The sequence below is a fragment of the Panthera tigris genome, chromosome B2 (assembly GCF_018350195.1).
Source record: "Panthera tigris isolate Pti1 chromosome B2, P.tigris_Pti1_mat1.1, whole genome shotgun sequence".
NCBI classification, from domain to species: domain Eukaryota; kingdom Metazoa; phylum Chordata; class Mammalia; order Carnivora; family Felidae; genus Panthera; species Panthera tigris.
In genome coordinates, this window is record NC_056664.1 from 75,240,157 (window position 1) to 75,263,608 (window position 23,452).

At 35.8% G+C, this 23,452-nt stretch overlaps 1 protein-coding gene across 5 annotated transcripts in view; it reads right to left on the reverse strand.

Moving 5' to 3' along the window:
- The window catches only part of CEP162 (centrosomal protein 162), a 113,855-nt gene that overhangs the window by 50,165 nt on the left and 40,238 nt on the right, over positions 1 to 23,452 (reverse strand). For 4 of the 5 annotated variants that reach the window (XM_042986755.1, XM_042986757.1, XM_042986754.1 and 1 more), the window contains 8 exons: positions 23,132 to 23,213; positions 18,186 to 18,468; positions 17,045 to 17,306; positions 9,430 to 9,563; positions 8,945 to 9,172; positions 8,256 to 8,396; positions 6,379 to 6,491; positions 4,646 to 4,751 (listed from right to left, as the gene is read on the reverse strand). In XM_042986755.1, the coding sequence (XP_042842689.1) occupies positions 4,646 to 4,751; positions 6,379 to 6,491; positions 8,256 to 8,396; positions 8,945 to 9,172; positions 9,430 to 9,563; positions 17,045 to 17,306; positions 18,186 to 18,468; positions 23,132 to 23,213 (1,349 nt within the window). The remainder of the gene's footprint in view (positions 1 to 4,645; positions 4,752 to 6,378; positions 6,492 to 8,255; positions 8,397 to 8,944; positions 9,173 to 9,429; positions 9,564 to 17,044; positions 17,307 to 18,185; positions 18,469 to 23,131; positions 23,214 to 23,452) is intronic. The other variant, XM_042986758.1, reaches the window with a different exon arrangement.

Sequence of the window (23,452 nt, forward strand, 5' to 3'; positions counted from 1 at the left end):
TAAACTTGTGTTGTACCTCTAGTATAGTATTTATTACTGTGTCATATGATATTGATTTGTGTACATACCTCTTCTTGTTATTAGGCTGAGAACTCTATGGAGACTAAGACTGACTTACTACTAATACCTGTATACTTTACAGCACTAACCACACAGCTGGTACTCAATAAATGTTTATTGGACTGAACTCATAACTGCTAAAAAAAAAAAAAAAAAAAAAAGCTCTTGGAGTCACAGAAGTACACTTGGTGTAATTACATTTCAAAATAAAACAAATTCTGTATCTCCCTATTTTATAATCCCAAATGCAGTCTTGTGAAGAAAATAAATCCATTCATTAAAGCACTGTATAATCCTGGTTTCTAACTGCATCACAGATTTAATGGCATAATTTCATTGTTCAATCTTCTTTGTGATCCTCTGTAGATGTCTTTTCAGGAGAGCACTGAGTTTCAAGTATTTGAATGCTCAGGCATCTTTCTGCAACTACCTTCTGTTTAATTAGTTCAATCATTTAGAAAAGCTCTCCAGTGGAGTGTACTAAATGGACTTACAGAGTTTTAGAATTCAAAGGAACTTTAAACATCTTGAGTTCAGTTAAACATTTGACACTTAAACAAACGATACTCCATGCTTGCATCCTTCCAGGGACTGAGACTTCTCACCCTGAAGAAGGCCAGTAATGTCCCAGGTCAATCCTGTGGGCACAGGGTTTGTGGCTGGCAAGTACTTTCATTCTCTTGTAAATTACAATGCAGACATTCAGAGAAGGGTCTTTGCCTGCCTCTATGGCCTTGTCCTTACTCGCCCACTTCTGTCTCAGAGGTCTCTGACTCTGGAAAGTAACAAGCCCCTTCCTGATGCAAGGTTTATGCTTTTCTCCTGGTTGGGAGGCTCCATCTTTGTCCAGTGGCTGCTGCTTCTCTTTAGCTCTCAACTCTGACAAAACTTTTTCAGAGTGTCTCCTAGAGCACTATTGACTGGTGCCTTACTCTCTGCCCCACGCACCCTTATTCTCTATTTTAATATTCTTCAAAGCACAAATTGCTATGTATATTGCTTTATTTGTTACCTTACTGTCTGTCTTCCCTGCTGGAATACATGTCCTAGTGAGCAAGGTTTGTGCCTGTCTTGTTTACCTATTGTATTTACAATGCCAGAATGAGTGCCTGGCACGTGGCAGGTGCTTCATAAAGGACGACTCAGTGAGTAAGTTGTGGCCAGCTTCATTCTTCTTCCTACCTTGGGATACTAAAAAGAAAGAGCTCAGAACCTTTGCTTTCACTATGCTTCTATCTATGCTTTATAGAGAACCAACTCAATAATTGCTATTAATTTTTAAGGTACGAATTAGACTTTACACAAGTATACTCAATGTGAATATTATAGATTTATCCCAGTATGAAAATTTGCTCTAAAACCATCTAAACCCAGAATACCATAGCAAATGAAAATAAAAGGTATATTTACATTCAATCTTACAGTATTTTCAGAAATAAAAAAATCCTCAAAGTTTTTACTATTATCTTAAACTAACACTCTTTTTTTTGTTGTTGTTAATTTCTTTTTAGGTTTTTCCTGCCTTTGGTAGTTTCACCATCAGGGGCCTAGATGGTGATTTTTACTTAATCCTGAGCAGGAATCACTGGGTTTCCTAAATTTGAGAATTCATCTTTTTTTTTATTATTTCTGGGAAATTCTCAGCCATAATATATTTAAATATATTTTAGCATTTCATATATCTGATATTCTCCATTTTTAGTCTATTTATATGTTTATCCAATAATTCTATTGAGGTTCAAAAACTGTTTATTAAATCATTGTGCGATTGTGGATAGTTTCTCCGTGTTTTCATAATTTTGCATTGTAAGCATATCATCAGCAGGTTTTTATCTGTAGAAATACTGTGTAAGCTGGGTTAAGGTTGTATACTTCTAAGAGCTTTCTGCATTTGTTTCTTCTAGACACACCGGAGGTTCTCACTGACTCAGGACCACATTATATGGTTTGGTTTTGTTTTTTTTCAGTCTGAGCATTACTAACCCTTGCAGGTAGTGTCAATTCAAATACTATAACACAAATGAAGGCAGACAGATGACATTATATTGACCAATCAAGTTAAGACAGAAACTTCTTACAAGAAAAGCTTCTTGACATCTTAGCCCCTTGTGAAGGTGGGTGGATTTTTTTCCTAGTCCACTGTTATACTGAAGGATATGGCTCTTTGAAATCTGAGTGTCCTGTCTCCACTTTGCTGTTAAAGCTCAAGCCCATGGCTACTGAACTACTGGTCTAGCAGCTTACTGACCAGTTTGTATCCCTTCTCATTTCTGGCCCCTAGAGAATTCTTACTTTCTTGAGAGCTGTTCCATTATGCATTTATAAGATGTTTATTATATTTTATCCAGCATTTTCTGATGTTTTTAGTGGCAGTTTTAGTTTCCTATCTTCAGAAAAGTATTTTCAAAACAGCACTTTTAAAAAGTTGCTAATAACAGTTTAAATAAAGCTAATGTTATGCTTGAAACCTTACCACATTTTCCCAAGCCTTCATAAAACACAGCAATAATAATTTCTCTTTTAACTTGCTAATTTTTGAGGCCTACTGACAAGGGAGTTAGGGGGAGTCCAACCATTCATTCCTTCTTCTAACCTATCTGCCTAACTATCTACCTATCTAATCATGCTATACATGCATACATGTGCCTGAAGAAAGTACCCTAATGGATTCATATTTGCAGCTGCATTTTATATACTTCAAAAACCTGTTAAACATCAGTTATTAACCTAGGGTATGTGTAGATTTCTATATAACAAAACTTTATATAGTTTCTTGTTAAAAAGTGGTACATAATTGGAATTTTTCTAATTCACATAATCATTCATATAGATTTAGTTTCATAATACAGTTCTCAATGGGAGGGAGTGGGGAGAATTAACTGCCATTCCACAGGGTACAAGTTTGGAAATGTGGCAGTGCTTTTGATTCTTAAAATCACTGGTGGGTGCTATGAGTATGTATTTTCTGGGGACGGGGATGATAAAAATCATGCAACACATGGAATTGTTCTGCTTAAAACAGAATTAACCTGACCAAAATTCCCAAACGTCTCCCATTAATAAATACTGCTTTAGAAAATTGTAAGCCACCATATGGCTAACAGACACATGAAAAGATGCTCAACACTGCTCATCATCAGGGAAATACAAATCAAAACTACACTGAGATACTACCTCACACCAGTCAGAGTGGCTAAAATTAACAACTCAGGAAACAACAGACGTTGACGAGGATGCAGAGAAAGGGGAACTATTTTGCACTGCTGGTGGGAATGCAAACTGGTGCAGCCACTCTGGAAAACAGTGTGGAGGTTCCTCAAAAAATTAAAAATAGAATTACCCTATGACCCAGAAATAGCACTACTAGAAATTTATCCAAAGGATACAGGGGTGCTGATTCATAGGGGCACACTGTACCCCAATGTTTATAGCAGTACTATCAACAATAGCCAAATTATGGAAAGAGCCCAAATGAATGGATAAAGAAGCTGTGGTGTGTATATATACACATGTATATATATACATATATATATAATATATATATACACACACACACACACACACACACAATGAAATACTACTTTGGCAATAAAAAAGAATGAAATCTTGCCATTTGCTACAACGTGGATGGAACTGGAGGGTATTATGCTACATGAAATAAGTCAATCAGAGAAAGACAGATATCATGGGTTTTTACTCATAAGTGGAAGTTGAGAAACTTAACAGAAGACCATGGGGTAATGGAAAGAAAAAAAATATATAGTTACAAACAGAGAGGGAGGCAAACCATAAGAGACTCTTAAATATAGACAACAAACTGAGGGTAGAAGGGAGTTTGGGGGCGGGGGGGGTAAGATGCAGGGAAAATGGGTGATGGGCATTGAAGAGAGCACTTGTTGGGATGAACGCTGGGTGTTATATGTAAGTGATGAATTACAGGAATCTAATCCCGAAGCCATGAGTACACCGTATACACTGTATATTAGCTAACTTGACAATAAATTATATATAAAAAATAAATAAAATAAAACCTAAAAAAAGAAAATTGTAAGCTATATCCTTTATAATACAATTAAATAAAAATAAGAAAAAACGTTACAAAGCAGCTGTTTCATTTTGCATCTGCATTAGGTACGTGAGATGCAAACATTTGTAGATAGTCTCAGCCTTCCATAAATGCACAGTCCATTGAAGAAGGGTAAAAAGCCAACTAACATTTTAAGGTGAATAATCATCTTTAAATTATTTTCCTATTTTAGCTGTACATTTCCAATAAGGAATTTGTTTGTTTGAAATAAAGTGTACATGCCCTAAGTAAGGTTATGCCTCCAATACGGCTCCATGTGATGGATGCTAGATGAGAAGCTGGGTTATAAAGAGGATGCTATCTAAAACCAGTATTGTGTCATTTTTTCTATATGAAGGTCACATGTATAATAAATGCTAATTTTAGGTATGCCTTAATTTTTAAATGGCATGAAATTTATAAATAAATTTTATCTATTCATAAATTTAAAAAACAGACTTTTTTAACATATGGAAATTTTTATAATAATCTAGTAGGTAAAATCCTTATGAAATTTACCTGTGCCATCCGTAGCTCTGCTAACAGATCTGTAAAATTCTGGGTTTTGGTGGGTTCTGAATCTTCAACTATTTCAGATAGGAAACGACTTTTGTGCATCTGTTCTCTGATTTAGTTTGAAAATAAAAAAAATTTTTTTTAACAAAGTACTCCTTTCAATGAAAAATATACAATTCTTAAAATTTAAAAAAACCTGATGGACATTGGGACTATCTGAGCCACTGAAGAGAAAAAGTTTATTTACTCTAAAGTTTAAAGTATTAAAATGCTAATATACTTTGAGATGTCTGTTTAATTTAAAAGAATTGAAACCCCAACACCTTGCTTTATTTATAAAATAAAAAATATTTTCTCCTAATTCTCAGAGGAAAAAACCCTATGTCCCAGAAAGATGTGCTGCATTTTTCCTCTGGTAATGTGCCCTCCTTGCCACATCATTCTAGACTCCTTTCTAAGAAACACAAATCATACACATGGAGACTGACAAAACCAAATAGTCTATTATCTAAAGTTAGAATAAATTTTTGTTTTTCCAGAAATATTATACAAGGAATTTAGGAATCTATATAAGATCATATAATCCTAATGCAGTGAAGACGCCATGTATTTCATTGTGAAAATTCATTTAAAATTTCAATTTGGGATCGGGGAATAGATCTCTTTTAAAAGCCAGGCAGTAGAAGAAGTGGCATTTTAAAATACTTTTACTGAAGCATTTGGAAAGAAATCAGATATAATGCTTTCATGTATCAGAACTGTGCATTTTATCACACCTGGCTTTGGGTCATACATTCATGGCCTAAGAAGTTTCTTCTAATAGCAGTCCTTTCTGAGTAATTAGGTGTTTATATGAAGTGACACAAAACCATTAGTCGTTTCCTAAAAGAAGACAGTACCCTAATTTGCCCATGTTTGTGAGGTTAGCTTTTTCACTTAATATGTCAAAGCTGAATGTAGTAATATCCAAAAGATCTTATAGTCTGAAATATGATTCTTAGTAGGTGCTGGTGCTCCATCAGCCTGCCATGCTGAATGTTGGTTAATAACTCACTAGTTCTCCTTCTCAATAGCAGCCTCTGCCCGCTGGCCTGGAGGATATCCCCTACCCCCTTCCCGGAGCATACCTCCTCCAGTGACGACTAATTTGGGGGTATGAAAGCCTGCTCCTCTTGCCTCAAGTGGGGCCAACTCTGTGGTACAATCTGTTCTCCTGAGCTTTCTGGGGAGAAGAGAATGAAGCCGGTCTCTGGCTAAGACCACATTCTTACTTACCTTCCCTCCCCTCATCCTCCCATCTTGCTTCTCTTGTTCCCCTTCTCCTGACAGTTATCCTCCAGGAAATCACCTCCATAAGGATCCCTACCTCAGGCTCTACTTCTATAGGACCTAACCTAAAGCATTAAGTGACACTGTATCATATTTTTTGTATTATTTATCACATGGTTCTTTAGGAAATGGTTAAGCACCTCAGGCTTAATGACTGATCAAGATGAATACTATATACTCAATTTCCTAAAATTGATATAAAACTCAAATATGAGTATGCTGAAAATACTAAACTTTGTACTTTGGAAAAATACATTGAATATTAAACCTATAAAAGTTATGAACTATAAATCAACGTAAAATTTTTTTCAGTTCTAAGTAAAAATAAAATGTATTATTAATATAACAATAAAATGCTTAGAAATAGCCTAAGTATATTTGATTTTAAGAATTCAGAAAAGACTCACTTTAAGGAAGCTAACTCGCTGAATAAACTCTGGTTTTCCTTGAACATTCGCTCCTCATTTTTCTTATTTTGCTCTTGCAGATCTTTCACTCGACTATATAATCGTTCATTTTCCTTTTCATAAACAGAAAATTACATTTTAGTTAAAAGTCATCAGTACTTACATAGCAAATATATATGCTCACAACAGATACATCCTTTAAGCATTCTTAAAGTCTTTTAAATTTTTTCAGTTTTTGAGTAAGCAAAATCTTTTATTAAACTCTTTATCTCAGAAGAAAACCTGTTAATCTGAAAACAATTCTTTCCAAAATGCTTACTTGAAAAAAAAGAAAAAAAAAGGTGCAAAAACTCTCAAAGCAAGAGATCCTAAAGTCAGTGTAAGGCACTGTATTTCACGGAAGTGGGGGAGTGGCTGTAGGAATAACTACATCCCAACTGTGAGGAACAGGGTCAGAAAGGCCCACTGGGACTGTTTGCATCCCCTTTTTCTGTTTCTAACCTGGCTCCCTGCAGTGAAGTAATTGGATATAGTTAGCTATGACAGGCTTCCATGCTTGTTTTTGGAACTTTCTCTGAGCAGGAAGTTAGACCAGGTGTTTCCAAAAGTGTAAGGACAAGGCTGAGCAGAGACTAGGCCCAGTTCTCCACCAGCCTTGGACTAAAGAGTGACTCAAACAGTGAGATCAGAAGGAGAAAGTACCCATCTGTGCTTAGGTGCTGTGGCTTATTAACCCTTTTTAAAATTAAGAATCCTAGGAAAACCAATGACCTTTGAGGATCTAATAAAAACCACGGACTCTCTCATCATGTCTGGCCTGGTGCCTGGTAGATGGTCTGTGCCTGAATACCTGCAATTTAATGTACATAGATACACAAGTTTTGTGTTATCTTTGTGGGAGAAGGTAGTTGGCATCCTTCTGGGTCTGTGAAATCCTCCTTAAAAACGTGTACTCTACACAGCAAGATCAGAATGGCAGGTGAAGGATTTGGAAGGTTCTAACTCTAGGGCAGTGTGTCCTCTGAAACCAGTATTCATTTATAGGAAAAGTTGTGACAATGCTTTCTCTGGATGTCCTCTGATGACAATGCTTGTTATTGCCAGGCTTGGTGCTTAAAGGTCAAAAGAGAAAAAGGTAATGAAAGAGAAAGAGAAGGGGAGGAAAGTAAGGGGAAAAGGAGGAAACTAAGATGAAGTTTTATGCTGGAGATCACTAAACCTGTCCTGGCTGACTGGCTTAGTCAACATCACCAAGATTCCATCACATATGGCAAGTATCTGCCCTCTGTAGGACACACAGATTTTCTCTCATTTAATTCAAATTTTTTCATTCTTGGCACACTGGCAATTAATTTCAGATTTGTATTTTTGAATAGAATACCAAAACTAGTCAATACAATCCAGTGAAAAGCATTACACAAAACTAAAGAAACACAGGGCAGTTTCTAAGGAATATGCCTATTAAAAATAGTAACAGGTGACATTCACTAACTGGTTAGTACCTATGTGCCAGGTACTAACAGGTCGGTTTACACTTTCTTATTTTAATTTCACAACCATCGTATGAGGCAGCTATTATTATTACCATCTCATTTCAAGGATGAGGAAACCGGCTTAGAGAGGTGAAGTGATTTGCCCAAGGCAGCACAGCAGGTGGTGGGGCAAAGACTAACACAGGATTCTTTGAATCCAGAACCCATGCTCTTAACCACTTTAATTATACCCATTAAAAATGTTCAGACTAGTCAAATTACTATTCCCTCATATTTGCCAGAATTCCTATTACCTGCTACAGGAGCACATTTTTTAATATGCCTTATTTTTACAATTAAAGGATCTCAAGAACAAATTCACAACGTGCTGAAGAATCACCATACTTGTTGATATCCTTGAAGAAGTGTCTCTTGTTCTTGTATTTCTTTTTGAATTTGCTTCAATTTTTCTTCAGTGACAGGATCAGCTGTTTCTCCAAAATGTAACCATCTTTGCTTTTTGTTTGTTTCTTCAAAGCTACTCAACTTTGAGAAAACAGACGTTTTATTTAAGTAAGGAAATGATGAAATGAGAAATAAGGAAGAATAACAGAAAACTCAAGGTGCATATATATAAAACTGTCCCATAACCACAATGGAATAACACTAACTACAGTTAAATCATTACAGTGATGTTTTATGCTGATGGTTCTGGTGATGAAAGTAACTCAGGAATGCTACAGTGTCATTCTCTGAATCTAGGCCCTTCCATAGCAGTTCTTTCTGAAACCATCTTCTTTGAAGATCAGAGTGAACTAAGGGATTTGTTCTCAGAAAGGACTGCTAACAGAAGAAAATTATCAAAATGGGCCAATTTAAATTTTGATTTTTTTTCCCCATTGGGTTTGATTTAGGCTCTGCTGTGAAGAGGCAGTCTTCGGAACCCTGTTCATATTTTACACAGCAAATACAGCAAGTCAAACAGCCACAGGAACAAAGGATGACAATGCATTTTGCAGGGAGTAAAAGTTTTTTTTTTTTTTTTTTTTTTTTTTTAATCAATGAAAGGAGAAATAGGACAATGTGTCTAGTACCTTGGCTTGAAGAATATAATTATCTTGATTTAGTCTGAAGAGTTCCTTTTCCTGTTGTCTCCTTAGTTCTTCCATCTTATTTTCCAGCTCTCTCTCTTTTTCTGAGAATGTAACTTTAATTTGCTCAATTAGGGCTTGTGCACCCCTCCATTTTTCCTCTGCTTCCTGAACTCTTTTAAACATAAGTAACTCTGTCTCCTTGTTCCCATCACAGTATCCTGAAGAATCCTTTTAAGGAGAAGCATCACTTCATTATAGTATATTTACATAGTAGATTTGAACATAGGTGGTTGGGAAAAAAACCCACAATGAATAAAAATGACATGGTTAACAATGTTCTACTATATAAGGAAATCAATAAATGTTCAGTAAGATTAGAACATCACACTTGATGCAAAAGAAATTTCACATATTACTTATACTTGAGTTTTAATATTATAGAACAGAAAAAAATTATGAATGTGATTTTGAAATTCAATACCTACATTCTGAAACTGAACACAGTAATCGGTTTCTGTAGAATCTTCAGACTTCTTAGGGGTGGCCAGGCAATTTTCAATTTTGGGAGCTGGTTTACCCAGAGCTGCAGGCTTGATGACTTTTGTTTCAGATAAGATTTCTGAATATTGTAAACAATAGACAAAAGCACCACAAATGCAAACAAAGTTGAATGTTTATTCAGCAATTATGTAACAACAAATACTAATACAATGGGAACGCTAACATAAATGAGGATCTCAAAATAGGCTGAGGTATAACACTAGAACACAGCTGTTTCACTAGTGCTCACGGATGCCCATAATCAACATTTCACTCAAACTGACAGAGAAGGCTAACTGACCCAAGATTCATGTCAAATGATAAATGGAGCTAAAAAATGTGAGAAGAATGTGGACAGGGATAATTTCAGGCCTTACTAATTTTAAATAAACTATTCTTTTAAATAGTCACAACAATAATATCTAAATGACGAATCAAAGAGCAGCTGATAACGTTATAAAGCATTTTAGTTCAGATTAAGTGTGCTCTCAAAGCACACTTTTCATAAATAGTGTGTATCAAGATGTAGGATCAATGGAATAATATAAATTGCATGGCAACTTTATAACAGCTAGTCTAAATTTGATTAAAAAATAAAATTATTATACTGCTATAAAACCCTGATAATATATATTAAATTAGAAAAAAATGTGATAAATGTATATTCTAGTCAAATTTTCAGCTATTTTAAGGTACTTCATAAATCCCCAAACAGTATGAATAATTCTAAGGCCAATAAGTTATTCAATTAATAATAATAAAAAAAAAAACCATTTATGACAAATACCTGGAAGAGATCTTGAGGCCCATATTCAAATACTACCGATTCTGAGCTCAAGAGTCAGTAAACATTTATTTATCTGCCTTAGAGGTAAATGAAGAATTTGAAATTTATATTTTTAAATATAATTTCTTCACGGTGCTAACTTTTTAAGTGTAAAGTTTACATTTTCATTAAAAGCAAAATACATGGTTATTGAAGATTTGGAAAATATAGAAGAGTCAAAAGAAGAAACAAGTCACCAATAGCACCTCACCCAAAGATTTCTTTCTCATCTTTTTTCCAGGCATGCAGAGGTTTTCCTTACAGAGCACTAGTCATATTTAATTGGACTATCTGATGTAAAAGGTTTTTTTGGAGAAATTTCCTGAAGTGTTCCCAAAGAAACTGAGTCATTGTGAAAGCTGGCATTCATCTTTCCAGGTCACTGGAGGTCCATTAACGTGGCCAATGAATGGGGAGTGATCTGCTAGGACTGTCATTCTCCCTAGGAAGTGGCAGCTAAGAGTGGCAGGTGGTTTAGTCAAGTTGCAGTCAGCCAGTGCTTTTATACCAGAATTCTCTCTTCCTGAGTTCTTAATTATGATTTCTCTAAGTAATTATTTTCAGTAATGGTACACAGACAGTATCTTTTTTCTTCACATATGAGAGAAAATCTGCCTGGATATAAAATTCAAATGTGAAAACGCTGCAGAATTTGGACTTTTTGAACCTTTCTTGAAAAAAACAATGGATTAAGAAAATTTAGTCAAATAAGAAACCAATCATCATAATTCCAGAATGAAGAAGCTATGGCTAAGGGACCTGTGAAAAGCATTCCATCTCTTTAATAACCAGAACCAAGATCTAAATTCAAAAGCTGAGGGGGTTGCAGGAGAGACTAAATACATTTTGGACAAGTAAAAATGAAATCAACAAAAATGAGTAAAAGGCATGTGAGTGGGAGATGTAAGAGTTTTACTATCTTATATTTCATAGAAGAGAAAACTGATAATGCATAAAATTGAAAATGTAGTTAAAAACAGCAGATTTTGGCAACATTTGAGTAGTTTTCAAAATTTATTTTCTTAAAGGGATCTTTTGAGATCTATTTCCTAGGATGAAGTTTCATTTTCTTCTTACAGATTTAAGAAAAACTAAATTTAATATTTTATTTAAAAAGAACTTATAAAGAGTGATCCTGTTCTTATAAAATGTTTTGTCCATTTAGCTATGTCTGCCTCTCTCCTTCCATCCACCCATCTACACTTCCTTCTATCTGTATGAGGACATACACATGAGAAGCATGAAATGATGCTAACCCAGTATGACACTAGTTGTTTCTTGCTAAGCAATTGCTTTACTTTTATGTATTTTTGAATTTAAAAAATGAGCAACTATTCCTTTTGTAACAAGAAACTTATTAGTCTAAAAATAAAAAGATAGATTAACAGCCAAAGAAAATTAATTTAAAATAAAAAGGAAAACCACATAGCAGGCACTGCTAATTGCCAATCTCCTCTTCCTCCCTATTAATTTGAGACTCCTTATTAATTTTGCCCTAGGCAGCAATGTAGCCAGTTGAAAATACTCATCTCCCTGGACTCCAAGTAACTGGGGGTGACCACAAGATCAAAATTCAGGCTAATAAGATGAAACCAGAAGTTCCTTACCTGGGGCTTTCAGAAAAGACACTATTTTCCTGATTAAGAAGCTGATTTAACTGGCATGAACCTTTTACCTTTCACCTTTCCTCCTGACAGGGCATGGAGGCTGAGTAGCCATCTTATGACAATGAAGACAAAAGTCACATATAAAGGATTCTGCAGCAGGAAAGAAAAGGGATCTGTTCCTTGCACAGTGGCACTAGCTCTGAACTGCCTATCCCTGACTTCATTTTACATGAAAAAGAGAAACTCTGAGTAAGCCCCAGCAGCTGGCTTATTTTTCATCTTAACCAATATTGATTCTAAGCTCATTTAGAAAATGAACTTTCTGTACTTTCTGTACACTAATATCTATCTCGGAGTCTGCTTGTTGGAAAGCCCAACCTGTGACAAGTAACAACCATCCAAAAGAATTAAAATTCTTCTGAATAAAAGTAAAATTTCTCTGAGGGAATTTTACAAGCAAAAGAGATAAAAAAGATATTATACTTAATGGTCTAATGAAAAACAGTTTAAAAATGGACAGTCATGGTTTATCGTTGTACTCTAATATAAATTTTAGTGTTTTACTTCTATTTTGATAGTCACAAAGACTATAAAATTTTAAAACAGGAAAAAATACTCATAAAAATATTGTTGTCTTCATCTATCAACCTCTAAAGCATGCCCCTCGTTTCTTTTCCATCAACTGTGACATTACTTCTGTCTTCATTCTTAGTAATTTTTTTAAATTTTTTTTAAACTTTTTATTTTTTTTATTTTTATATTTTAGAGAGAGACAGAGTCCTAGTAAGGGATGCGCAGAGAGAGAGGGAGACACAGAATCCTCAGCAGGCTTCAGGCTCCGAGCTGTCGGCACAAAGCCCGACACGGGGCTCAAACTCACAAACCGTGAGATCATGACCTGAGCCGAAGTCGGACGCTCAACCGACTAAGCCACCCAGGCACCCCCATTCTTAGTAATTTCAATACACTCATAGGTGATCCTTTCAAACCCTGGCTTTTGGGTCATTATACTCCACTTCTCCACCTCAGCTACTTACTTCCATTGGTACAGTCTAGACCTTTTCTATTACCAGTAACATAATCACTCCTGATCTCAGTCTTAGGCATTTACTCTCTATCACTCCTATCTTCCACTTCATGCCCTCTGGTACCTGGATTCCAACAATCCCTTGACCAATTACTAGATTCCATGACAGCTCCTCTACTCAAGGACTCACAGTCAGTTGATCCTACCTGTTTCATACTGTACTACACCCCTCGATTTCCTTTCTTCCTTCCTTACTCAACCTGAATTCCACATACACCATTAAGCTCCCTTCTTACTCCTCTCTCCATACACTGCACTCATTTGGCAGAAACCACTCTTCTTGATAAATCCAACTATACAACTATCCAACACCTGTAGTCATGCAGCACAATGTGGACACGCACACTCACCCACACAAACATGCTGCCTGATTCAACTTAAATGCATAATCACTAACTACAAGAGAACTCTGCTGCTGGCACTCTAGTCCTTCAGGATGGCTATTTCCCATCTTCTCTTCTCTCCTCCAACACTCCTACCCCATCCTCAATGCCAGCTAATGATATTATGTTTTATTTCTTAGAGAAAATGGAAGCAATCAGAAGAAATCATCCACATTCTTTCACCATTTCTACCAACCCACCAGTATCTGTACCTACATTTCTCTCTTCCCATCTGTTTCCACAGATAAACTGTCCATGCCTCTATCTAGAGCCAACCCTTCCAATGAACAGTAGATTTGCTTATAGCTCCTCTACTCAAGGACATTATTGTAGCAATTCTTCCCCTCTACCATAAATTACTCAATCTTTCCAAAAAGCATAAACATACTATTAGACATACTATTATTTCAGCCACTTAAAAAAAAAAGCAAAACAAAAAGCTTTTCTTGACTCCACCTCCCATGCCAGCTACACGCTGTGCTCCAGGGTGGTCTATAAATTAAGTATCCAATTCCATTTCTCCTAATCCCTCCTATTCTCATTCAACTTGCATTTTACAGCCACATATCCATGAAAACTGTCCAGTTTACTGATGACCTCCTCCTTGTTAAACCCAAGGGTCGGTGCCCAGTTTCTACTTTCCTTTATCTCTCAGCAGCAACTGACAGAGAAATAAATTCTCCTTTCTTCAGTTAGCTTTCAGGATCCCACATATTCAGGTTTCCTCCAATCTCACTCTATTCTCTTTATAGGTTACTCCTTAGGCCTTGGTTTGCTTTTTTCTCTAGCTATGCTCACTCTCTTGATAATCTTTGTCAGTCTCATGTTTTAAAAACTACCTATATTAGTTTTAATAATAACTCCCAAGTCATATCTGCTGTCCACACCTCCCTCTTACAGTCTAGACTTTTCAATCTAATTGGCTCCTTGTTGTCTCCACTTGCATATAGAACGATCATTTCAAAATTATCACCTCATCAACTATACTCTTGATCTTCTTTCCACCCCCAAATCTACTCTACCAAAGCCTTCTCCATCCCAGCTGGACAGTGACTCTATTTTTCCAGCTACTCAAGCCAAAAATTTTGGCATCATTCAGAAATCCTCTTTCACAACCCCAAACCAATCTTTTAGATTTTTGGTTCTATCTTCTTTTTATTTTTTTTTAATGTTTATTTATTTTTGAGAGACAGAACATGAGCGGAGGAGGAGCAGAGAGAGAGGGAGACACAGAATCTGAAGCAGACTCCAGGCTCTGAGCTGTCAGCACAGAGCTCGATGTGGGGCTCGAACCCATGAGCCATGAGATCATGACCTGAGCTGAAGTCGGACGCTTAACCAACTAACCCACCCAGGTGGCCCTTTGGTTCTACCTTCTAAATACATCCTTATTCAACCACTTCTCATTACCTCCACTGCCACCACTCTGGTTTGAGCCCCATCACTTCTAGCCTAGATTCCTAAAATCACCATCTCACTGGTTTCTGTGCTTCTTTCCCATGCCCCGTATGCTATGTGAATGTATTTATATGTATATGATCTTTAACACAACTGCCAGAGAAATCTGTCTAAAGAGGTCAGATGAGGTTACTCCCATGTCAAAGCTTTTCAGTGGCTCACCTATTTACTCAGCGTAAAATCTAAGTCTTTAAAATGCCCTAGAAAAACTGATACATTCCAGCACTTTTGATTCTCTGATCTCATCTCCTACTACCCTCTTTACTCACTCTGCCCTCATGATACAAGCTTCTATGTATTCCTTAAACATGCCAGATATTCTTTTCTACTTTAAGACTTCTGCATGGTTATTTCACCTTTCTGGAATATGATTCCCCAGGTATCCACATGGCCAATACTCTTACCTCCTACAAGTCTTTGTTCAGTGGCTCCTTCTCAATGAGGCCTACTCTATCCTATTTAAAACTGCGACCTGCTGCACTCCACCACTGACACTTCCTCTACTTTTTACTTTTCCTTAGCATGTAACATCATTTACTTATTTATTATGCTTACTGTTAAATGTCTCTCCTTATCAGATGAAAGTTCTACAAAGATGGGGGAGGGGAAGTGAGGTAGCCCCTCACTGAGGTAGCCCAAGGGCCTAATAGTGCCTGGGCCAAAGTAGGTGCTCCAAAAACATTTGTTAAATGAATTAATCTGGATAAAATAAACTTCAAAAATGTTGGGGATTAATTTATCTAAAATAAATATAATAGAATAAATAATACTAAAAACAAAATTAGCATGAATACTCCTAAACATCAATGAAAAATTTTCATTCTTCTCTTGATCATACTAAAATTTGAAAAATGTCCCAAGTGTTTATTTTTTTAATATTAAGCACTAGATCCAATGAATGGTTAATTAGTGACAAGTAGATGACAACATCACAAGTTGGTGTTCCACAGGAAAATAAGAGAATACAAAAGACCTTGTAGGGAAAGGAACTGGAGGTCCACAGGTTAAGAACAGGAGGAAAGGATGCTTGCATTAATCCTACAGAATCATATTCCTGTCTGTCCAGAATAACTACTTCCTGCTGCTGTTTTCTCCTTTACTCTCACATAAATCAGCCCAGGCCTTCTTTTCCATCTGAGATGCACAGGCTGCTGCAGCAAATACAGACACACAAAGGCAGGAGAGAGTCTATTTAATGCCTTAAGAATTTAGAATACAGTCAAAGTGGTCCTGGAATTAACAGTCTTAGGGAAAAGCAAGGAAAGACATTTTAAGCTAGAAATGAATTTTCCAATGAGGACAATTCTCCTCATGACAACTATCACCATAACAATGATGAAACTGGTCACCTATTAAATTTAATCATAAAGGAAAGGATGAAATGCTTCTGGCTCCATTGCTCCCCCTTCCTCACTGGAGTTTTTTTTTAATTTATTTTTTTAATGTTTATTTATTTTTGAGAGAGACAGAATGCGAGTGGGTTGGGGCAGAGAGAGAGGGAGACACAGAATCCAAAGCAGGCTCCAGGCTCTGAGCTGTCAGCACAGAGCCTGATGTGGGGGCTCGAACTCACTAGCTGTGAGATCATGACCTGGGCCAAAGTCAGACGCTCAATCGACTGAGCTACCCAGGTGCTCCCCTCACTGGAGTTTAAAGGCAGCAGAAATGTTGGTTTGATATGAACATTTCTGTTTCTTTTAATAGCTGCATAGGCTTCTAAATTGAAAATTACCCTTTCCTACTGTCAATGGAAATGAACTGCATTAGGAAATAACTAACAGAGGCACTGCAATATATAAAAATACGCATTATGTGATATGTAAAACATCCTGCCTATCTCAGCCTATATGAAACTAATATCCAAATAATCTCTATATCAACCTTCATTTGTAGCTTGCCATTTGCATTCTGAATTTGTAGGTCTTCTCTGGTAAACAACGGATATTCCAAAGTCAACCAGATGAGGTTAAGTTTGATTCTCCTATCGTCTATTCATTTCCCATACTTCACAAGTGTCATTCTGGAAAGCCAAAATCTAATGAATCTTTCAGAATGGAATATACTATCTGAATATTAATTTTTTTTATAAGAAGAAAAGTTCACAGAAGGAGAGAAATAAATAGGGAACGTAGAGAACAAGGAACATAAAATAATACACTATATGCACAGAACTATAATATGAAAAGAGCATATGATTACCTTTTTTCCTAGCTTGATTTGAAGTAGGAATGGATCTCACAGTTTTACTTTTCATAATGTCCTTTGAAGTTTTCTTTTCAAGAGTAGAAAAAGACTTGAATGGTGAACTGGGTTTGCCATAGCCTGAGCTCCTAACTGATGCATATAATCCACTTTGGGGTTTTCTTTTAAGTACAGGAGGTGCACTTCTGGCCTTCTTGTGTGGTTCATGTTTACCAGTTACAGCCCCTTCTTCGCCAGAACTGAGTTGAGATCTAAAAGTCTGCACACAAGTAGAAACTCTTTAGGATATAAATTAACTTCAACTACAGCTGTGAATGGAGATTTAACAGATGGCAAACCATAATGATTACTAGATAATAGTTTGTAGAAGACAAACCACTACACATTAGAATTCTCAAAGTCTAACTCATCAGAATTTTAGTATTTTGAAGCACATCTTCAAAGTCAGGAGTAAAACAAAGCAAAAGAATAAAACAAAATAAGCTTCCCAGAAAGCAAGACGTGTAATTACTAGAATTAAGATGGAGGAAAGCAGAGAGGAATATATTTTGAAATAACATAAAATTGTATCTTTTTTTCCTAGAATTCTCAAGATAAAAATTTATTAATACCCTGTCTTATTCCACAAAAAACTTCAGATGGTTTATGGTAAACATATAACTCAAAACCATAAAACTACAATACCAAGATCAAAGAAACTATAAATCAGAATAGATCAAGAACAGAAGAAAATGGAACAGTAAAATATAACTTTCTCAACAGCTGCTGATAGCATTTTTGTAAATGACAACTTATCTACTTTTGCAAAATACACACTACTGGATAGATTAAATAAAAAGCATTAGAATGATGAATAAACTTTATTTTCTTATGCTACTCAAATTCTACACTATGCTTACTAAAAACAAAGGAATAATGTAAATAATGGCTTCCAAAAGAAAGCGAATGCTAGATAGTGGTATTTTACAATTTGGGGATTATAGGATGTTGTAATAAATACTGCTCACAAATACCCAGGATCTATGTGGAGATTAGTATGTAATCAGACCCACCAGCTTAAGAAGTACCTACTTATCAATAGTATTTACATAACTTCATTTCTCAGTATGTCTAATCAACTTAGATTATAAACACTTACTTTATTTACTTTGTCACCCGGAGGCAATAATGGAGGACCAACAGATATTTTTTTCCTCAAAATATCAAGGTACATTTTATCTATATGTTCTTCCGTAGCATTTACTCCTAGACAGCTATTTTCTCTATCTTTATTTGTTGTCTTTTGTAAAACCACATTCTCTTCATTTTTGTCGAAAAGTTGGTTTACATTTTGTGGTTCTTGAGATATAATATTTGGGTTCCTCTTAAGGGGTATAGGGCTAACACATTCAGTTTCTTTACTATCAGCCAGTTTCTTATAGCTATAAAACAAAACAGAGAATGAACCTTAGGTGACTCCTCAAATACCAGTTTTATACACACACACACACACACACACACACACACACACAAACACACACACATACATATACACACACTATATATATATCACATATATACACACACAAAATATAAGATTTATATTTTAATATGTATAATGTTATTTATACTAATATTAAATACATTTGATATTTATAACTATTCAAATTGTGTCCTGAATGTTAAATACATTATTTGTAATTCTGGCTGACAGAGTATGCTCACATAGTGTCATATAACTGTTTTAAATTTCAGATAATGTAATTTTAATGCAGTATAATATAAAGAATTACATGGATAACTCTGAGACCTACTTCAAAGGAAAGCCAAACAAAGCAAGACTGAGATGGTTTTAGTGTAAGAAAAAATAAAAAATGAATCTCTAAGTGACCTTTGTGTAATATATCATTTATCCATAATACCTTATAAAGTCAACATGCATTTGAGGCAGGAAAAAGATTTTACACATTTTTACAAGAAACTAAAGAAGTAACCATAATTTATGTCAGTGAGAAATAGAATATAAATATTAAAAAGCATAAATTTCATCACAGTATAGGAAAAATTTTTAAGTAAAACATGAAAATCACTAGTATTTAGAGAAAAATCATTTCTGTGGTTTAAAATAATTAAATACAATGCAACATTTCAGACCATTCAATTTTTAAAACAGAGAAAATATCCCTTAAGGACATTTTCTAAATGTGGTTAAATATCAGTATATTATAGGGGCTCCAAAAATACAGATATTGTTATTTTCAAACTACATAATCATGGTCTATTAGGTCATTTAATTTTATAATTTATAAGATAATGTCATTTATAAAATAAAGTGTAAGAGGCTACTATTTTCATATGAGATAGATTGGTTTCTCAGTAATTGTGAGAACTTTCTAAAGTAGTTGGAATCATCAGAAAATATAATAGTTCTTTCCTTCTTCATGGTAGCAGAATCTGGCTAGAAGTTATCAAAACTGTTTCCTGTTCTTCCTGCATACTAACTAAATTATGTTTCCTTGCCATCCTGCCTCTAGCTGGGGCCGCTTACTAGTTCTTGCCTTTAGAACGTGAGCGCTATGGTGACAAGAACCTAAGATATGTGTCATTGGCTTAGTGGCTGGGTTTGGGGTGGCAAGGAAACTTATGCTAAAAGCTGGAGAAGTGGCAACCCATGTTTTACATTGACAAAACATTTGCCAAACTGTTACCTACAATAGTTTATAAGGCAGATCACATAGCTACTGAGTCTGGGATACTAAGAAAAATATCAGGAGAATTTCTAAGCGCTAGCTACTGTTGGCTACGTTTGACTAGATATTACAAGAAAGACATGAGCTCAGATTCAAAAAGGGCCAGTTTGTAAGAAAAAATAAAAGGGAACAGAGAGAGTCAAGAAATTAAGGGCCTCATAGATTCACTTTGTAAAGAGCATAGACTCAAAAGAGTAAGATTTGGCATTGAAAAATGAAGGATTTCATGAGATTTCTCAGTTGAAAAGAGTTACTCAGTCCTTTGACAAAGATCATATTAAAGGGGTTATCTTCACTTAAGGTTATTGTTCCCAATAATATCCAACAGCTGCGACTGAATTGACAGGAAAAAAAGGGGGGCAAAAAAAGCAAAGACTTAAAGCAGATTTAAAGCCTCTGTCTAGAAAATTAAGTGTAGTTACTGGCACAAGGGACTGACTGGAACCAAATAGATCAGAAGCTCTACTAAATTTATTTTTTAAGACTTTTTTTTAATGTTTATTTTTGAGAGAGAGAGAGAGAGAGAGAGAGAGAGCGTGAGCAGGGAAGGGGTACAGAGAGGGAGGCAGAATGTGAAGTAGGCTCCAGGCTCTGAGCTGTCAGCACAGAGCCCGATTCGGGGCTCTAACTCAAACTGTGAGATCATGACCTGAGCTAAAGTCAGACACTTAACCGACTGAGCCACCCAGGCGCCCCACCCCTCACCACCTACTAAACTTTTTGAACAAACTATAATAATAAAGAAACTACAACCATACATTAAAAAAAAAAAAAAAGCCAGAGATTTGTTTGGGAGACCTAAAACCACCTGGTGGTAGGAGGTGGACTAAAAAAGGAATGCATCCTCCAAGATGGGCACAGCCTCCCTGCAAAACCGACTTCAGTTGTGGCCAAGGGTGTAAATATCCTTACAAGGCGTTTCCAGTGGACTTCAAGGTTGCATTACTGATTGCTGTATTTTCCTCATATATTTCCCTTCTGAATGGGAGTATTTGTTGCAGTTTCACCATCATATATTGGATCAAGTACAGAACTTGTGCTTTTAATTCACAGATTAGTAGACACTGAAGAGCTACATTCAAACCTGATGGAGAAGACTATGCTCCACCTGAAAATCCTGGCCTTTTAGATGGACAGGGTCCTGTATGAGACTTTGGGCTATTTGCTTTGGGGAGGGGATAGTGGGTCTTTGTATGAAGGTGAGTAAAATGGATATTTGGCTATTAAAAGGGCAGATTCTGGTAGAGACTAATTAGATGCCTATTAAACTCATTTACTGATCTTTCTGAGCACACAAGCAGATCATATTTCCCAGCCCTCTTGGACCCAATTTGCTAGATGTGCTGGTTCTTACCAGTAGAATATGAAGTGATGTAATATTTCTCTGTTGAGGCAGCTAAAAAGAATTGTGCTAAATTATCTTTTTTCTTTATCAACTGGTTGAATGAGGCCATGACAACCTTAAAACCATGTGTTAATGACAAAGTAGCCTGGGTCCCTAAATGACTATGTGGAGTAGAGTCCTACTCCAACCCCACTGACACACATGGGATTATGACACGAGCAAAAAATACGTTTTTGATGATGTTTAGCTACTAAAATTTTAAGGACTTATTTGCTATATCAGCTGAGATTATTTACAGTTTACTAAAGAGGTTTCAGATATGTGTACTAGTTTATACCACTGACATTTTGGTAATTATTGTTATGGCTTTAACGTAAGTATACTTGTTTTTAGCTTTTAAACAAACACGAAAAAAATTATATTTAGAATTTACAGTAGTAAAATGATTCCACCTATGCCAGCAAACACACAAGATGTGTAAAAAAAATCTCTTCATTAACACCAACACAGTCCCAAACAGCAGTAAGGGAGAATAGTCTGCCCTTTAAAAAATACTATCTAGTGCTGCAGATCAGTGGGAGAATACTAAGCGTTCAAGTAGATGGGTTTTAGTGTAAGCTTCATTGTGTCACTTTCAACTAGCACAAACGCAGAAACAGGATGAGAAATCACTACAAGTGGATTTACATGGTGAGGATGTAGTACAAGGAAGGGCTCAAACTGTGTCTGCTGAAAACACAAATGAACAAATAAATACAGGAATGGATGACAGGCTTTTCACAGATATATTTCATGGAGATCAGAGATCTGACAATGTAAGTTGTTAAAACACACAAATATTTCTTGTGTTTCCTGGTTATAACCACATGATCTTTGTTTTTCTTTAAAGTTTATTTATTTTGAGAGAGAGAGGCAGAGAAAGAGAGAGAGAGAGAGACAGCACACGCATGTGATTGAGTGAGGGGCAGAGACAGAGGGAGAGAGAGAATCCCAAACAGGCTTCATGCTCTCAGTGCAGAGCCCGACTTCTCGCAAACCAGAAGATCATGACCTGAGCTGAAATCAAGAGTCGGACACTTAACCAACAAAGCCACCCAGGCACCCCTACATAACCATACGATCTTGGGCAATTTAACTTCTTTAAGCCTCAGTTTCCTTATCTATGCAATGGGGATAATAATAAAATATAACTCATAGAGTTGCTGTAAGATTAAAAGAAATCTAAAATGCAAAGATGTAAAGAACTTTGCACACACAGTGAGCGTGTGATAAAAACGTCAGCTGTTATCATTATTATCATCACCACCACTGCCACCACCATCATCTTCATGACCTGGTTCTTGTGAGAGCTCCACTACTAAACTGATTTACCTCAGTTCCAACACCTGAATGATGCAAATAAAGATGCCTGACCTATTTGTTATGAGGATCACATGAAATGATGGATGTGACACTCTAATAGATGTGACACAAATGCAAGGTTACTGTAACGTGCTACTCTGTGCTGGAGAATGACAGGAAGGTCCCACAAGCTTCCATTAAGATGTACTGGCGCTGGTGCATTTTCCTGAAGCCCACTGCTCCTGTGACCAAAAATCTTACCCTGAAAAACGATGGCTGGTCTGTGACTAAGTACAAAGCTAACTGGTTTATAAATAAGCAAATCTATGACTCATACAGAATAAAATTCAAATCAACTGCCCTGAGCTATTTAAAGCTGAAAGGATTTTAGTTTTCAGTAAAAAAGCCTTCAGAATACTTGATGGCAGCAAACGTTTTTTTAGTGGCATCTATTTTTAAAGTATTTTTTAATTTTAGCACTAGAAGAATTTTGATAAACTGAGTAAGAACTACTAATAAGGAGAGCAGTGACTCAAAGGCAGACTCATATAAGCTACTCGTTAAATCATTCACTAGGAATGAGCATGCAGAACAAATGATTCTAAAAGTTTCCAGTAGCAAAATAAGCAAATAAACAATCTGTATAATCCATTTCAAAAAATCTCATACCTGACAGGTTGTAAATCAAAACCACTGACACCAAAAGAATCTATTCTGATAGGTTTCATCAACTCCTCTACCGTGGGCAGATCTAAGAGGGAAAAAAAGTTAAAATAGCAACCCCCGAAATTATGTGAATTGCTTAATTTATTGTCTAATCCCACTAAGATTACATTTTTTTCTGACCAACAGAACTAACAAAATGATATATACAGTAAACCCAGTTTCCCACTATAAACTTACTCGTACCAAGAAAATTTCCTTTGATTTTTATATTTGAAATATATATATCTATATATTTGACGTATCCATCTACATCAATATCAAATA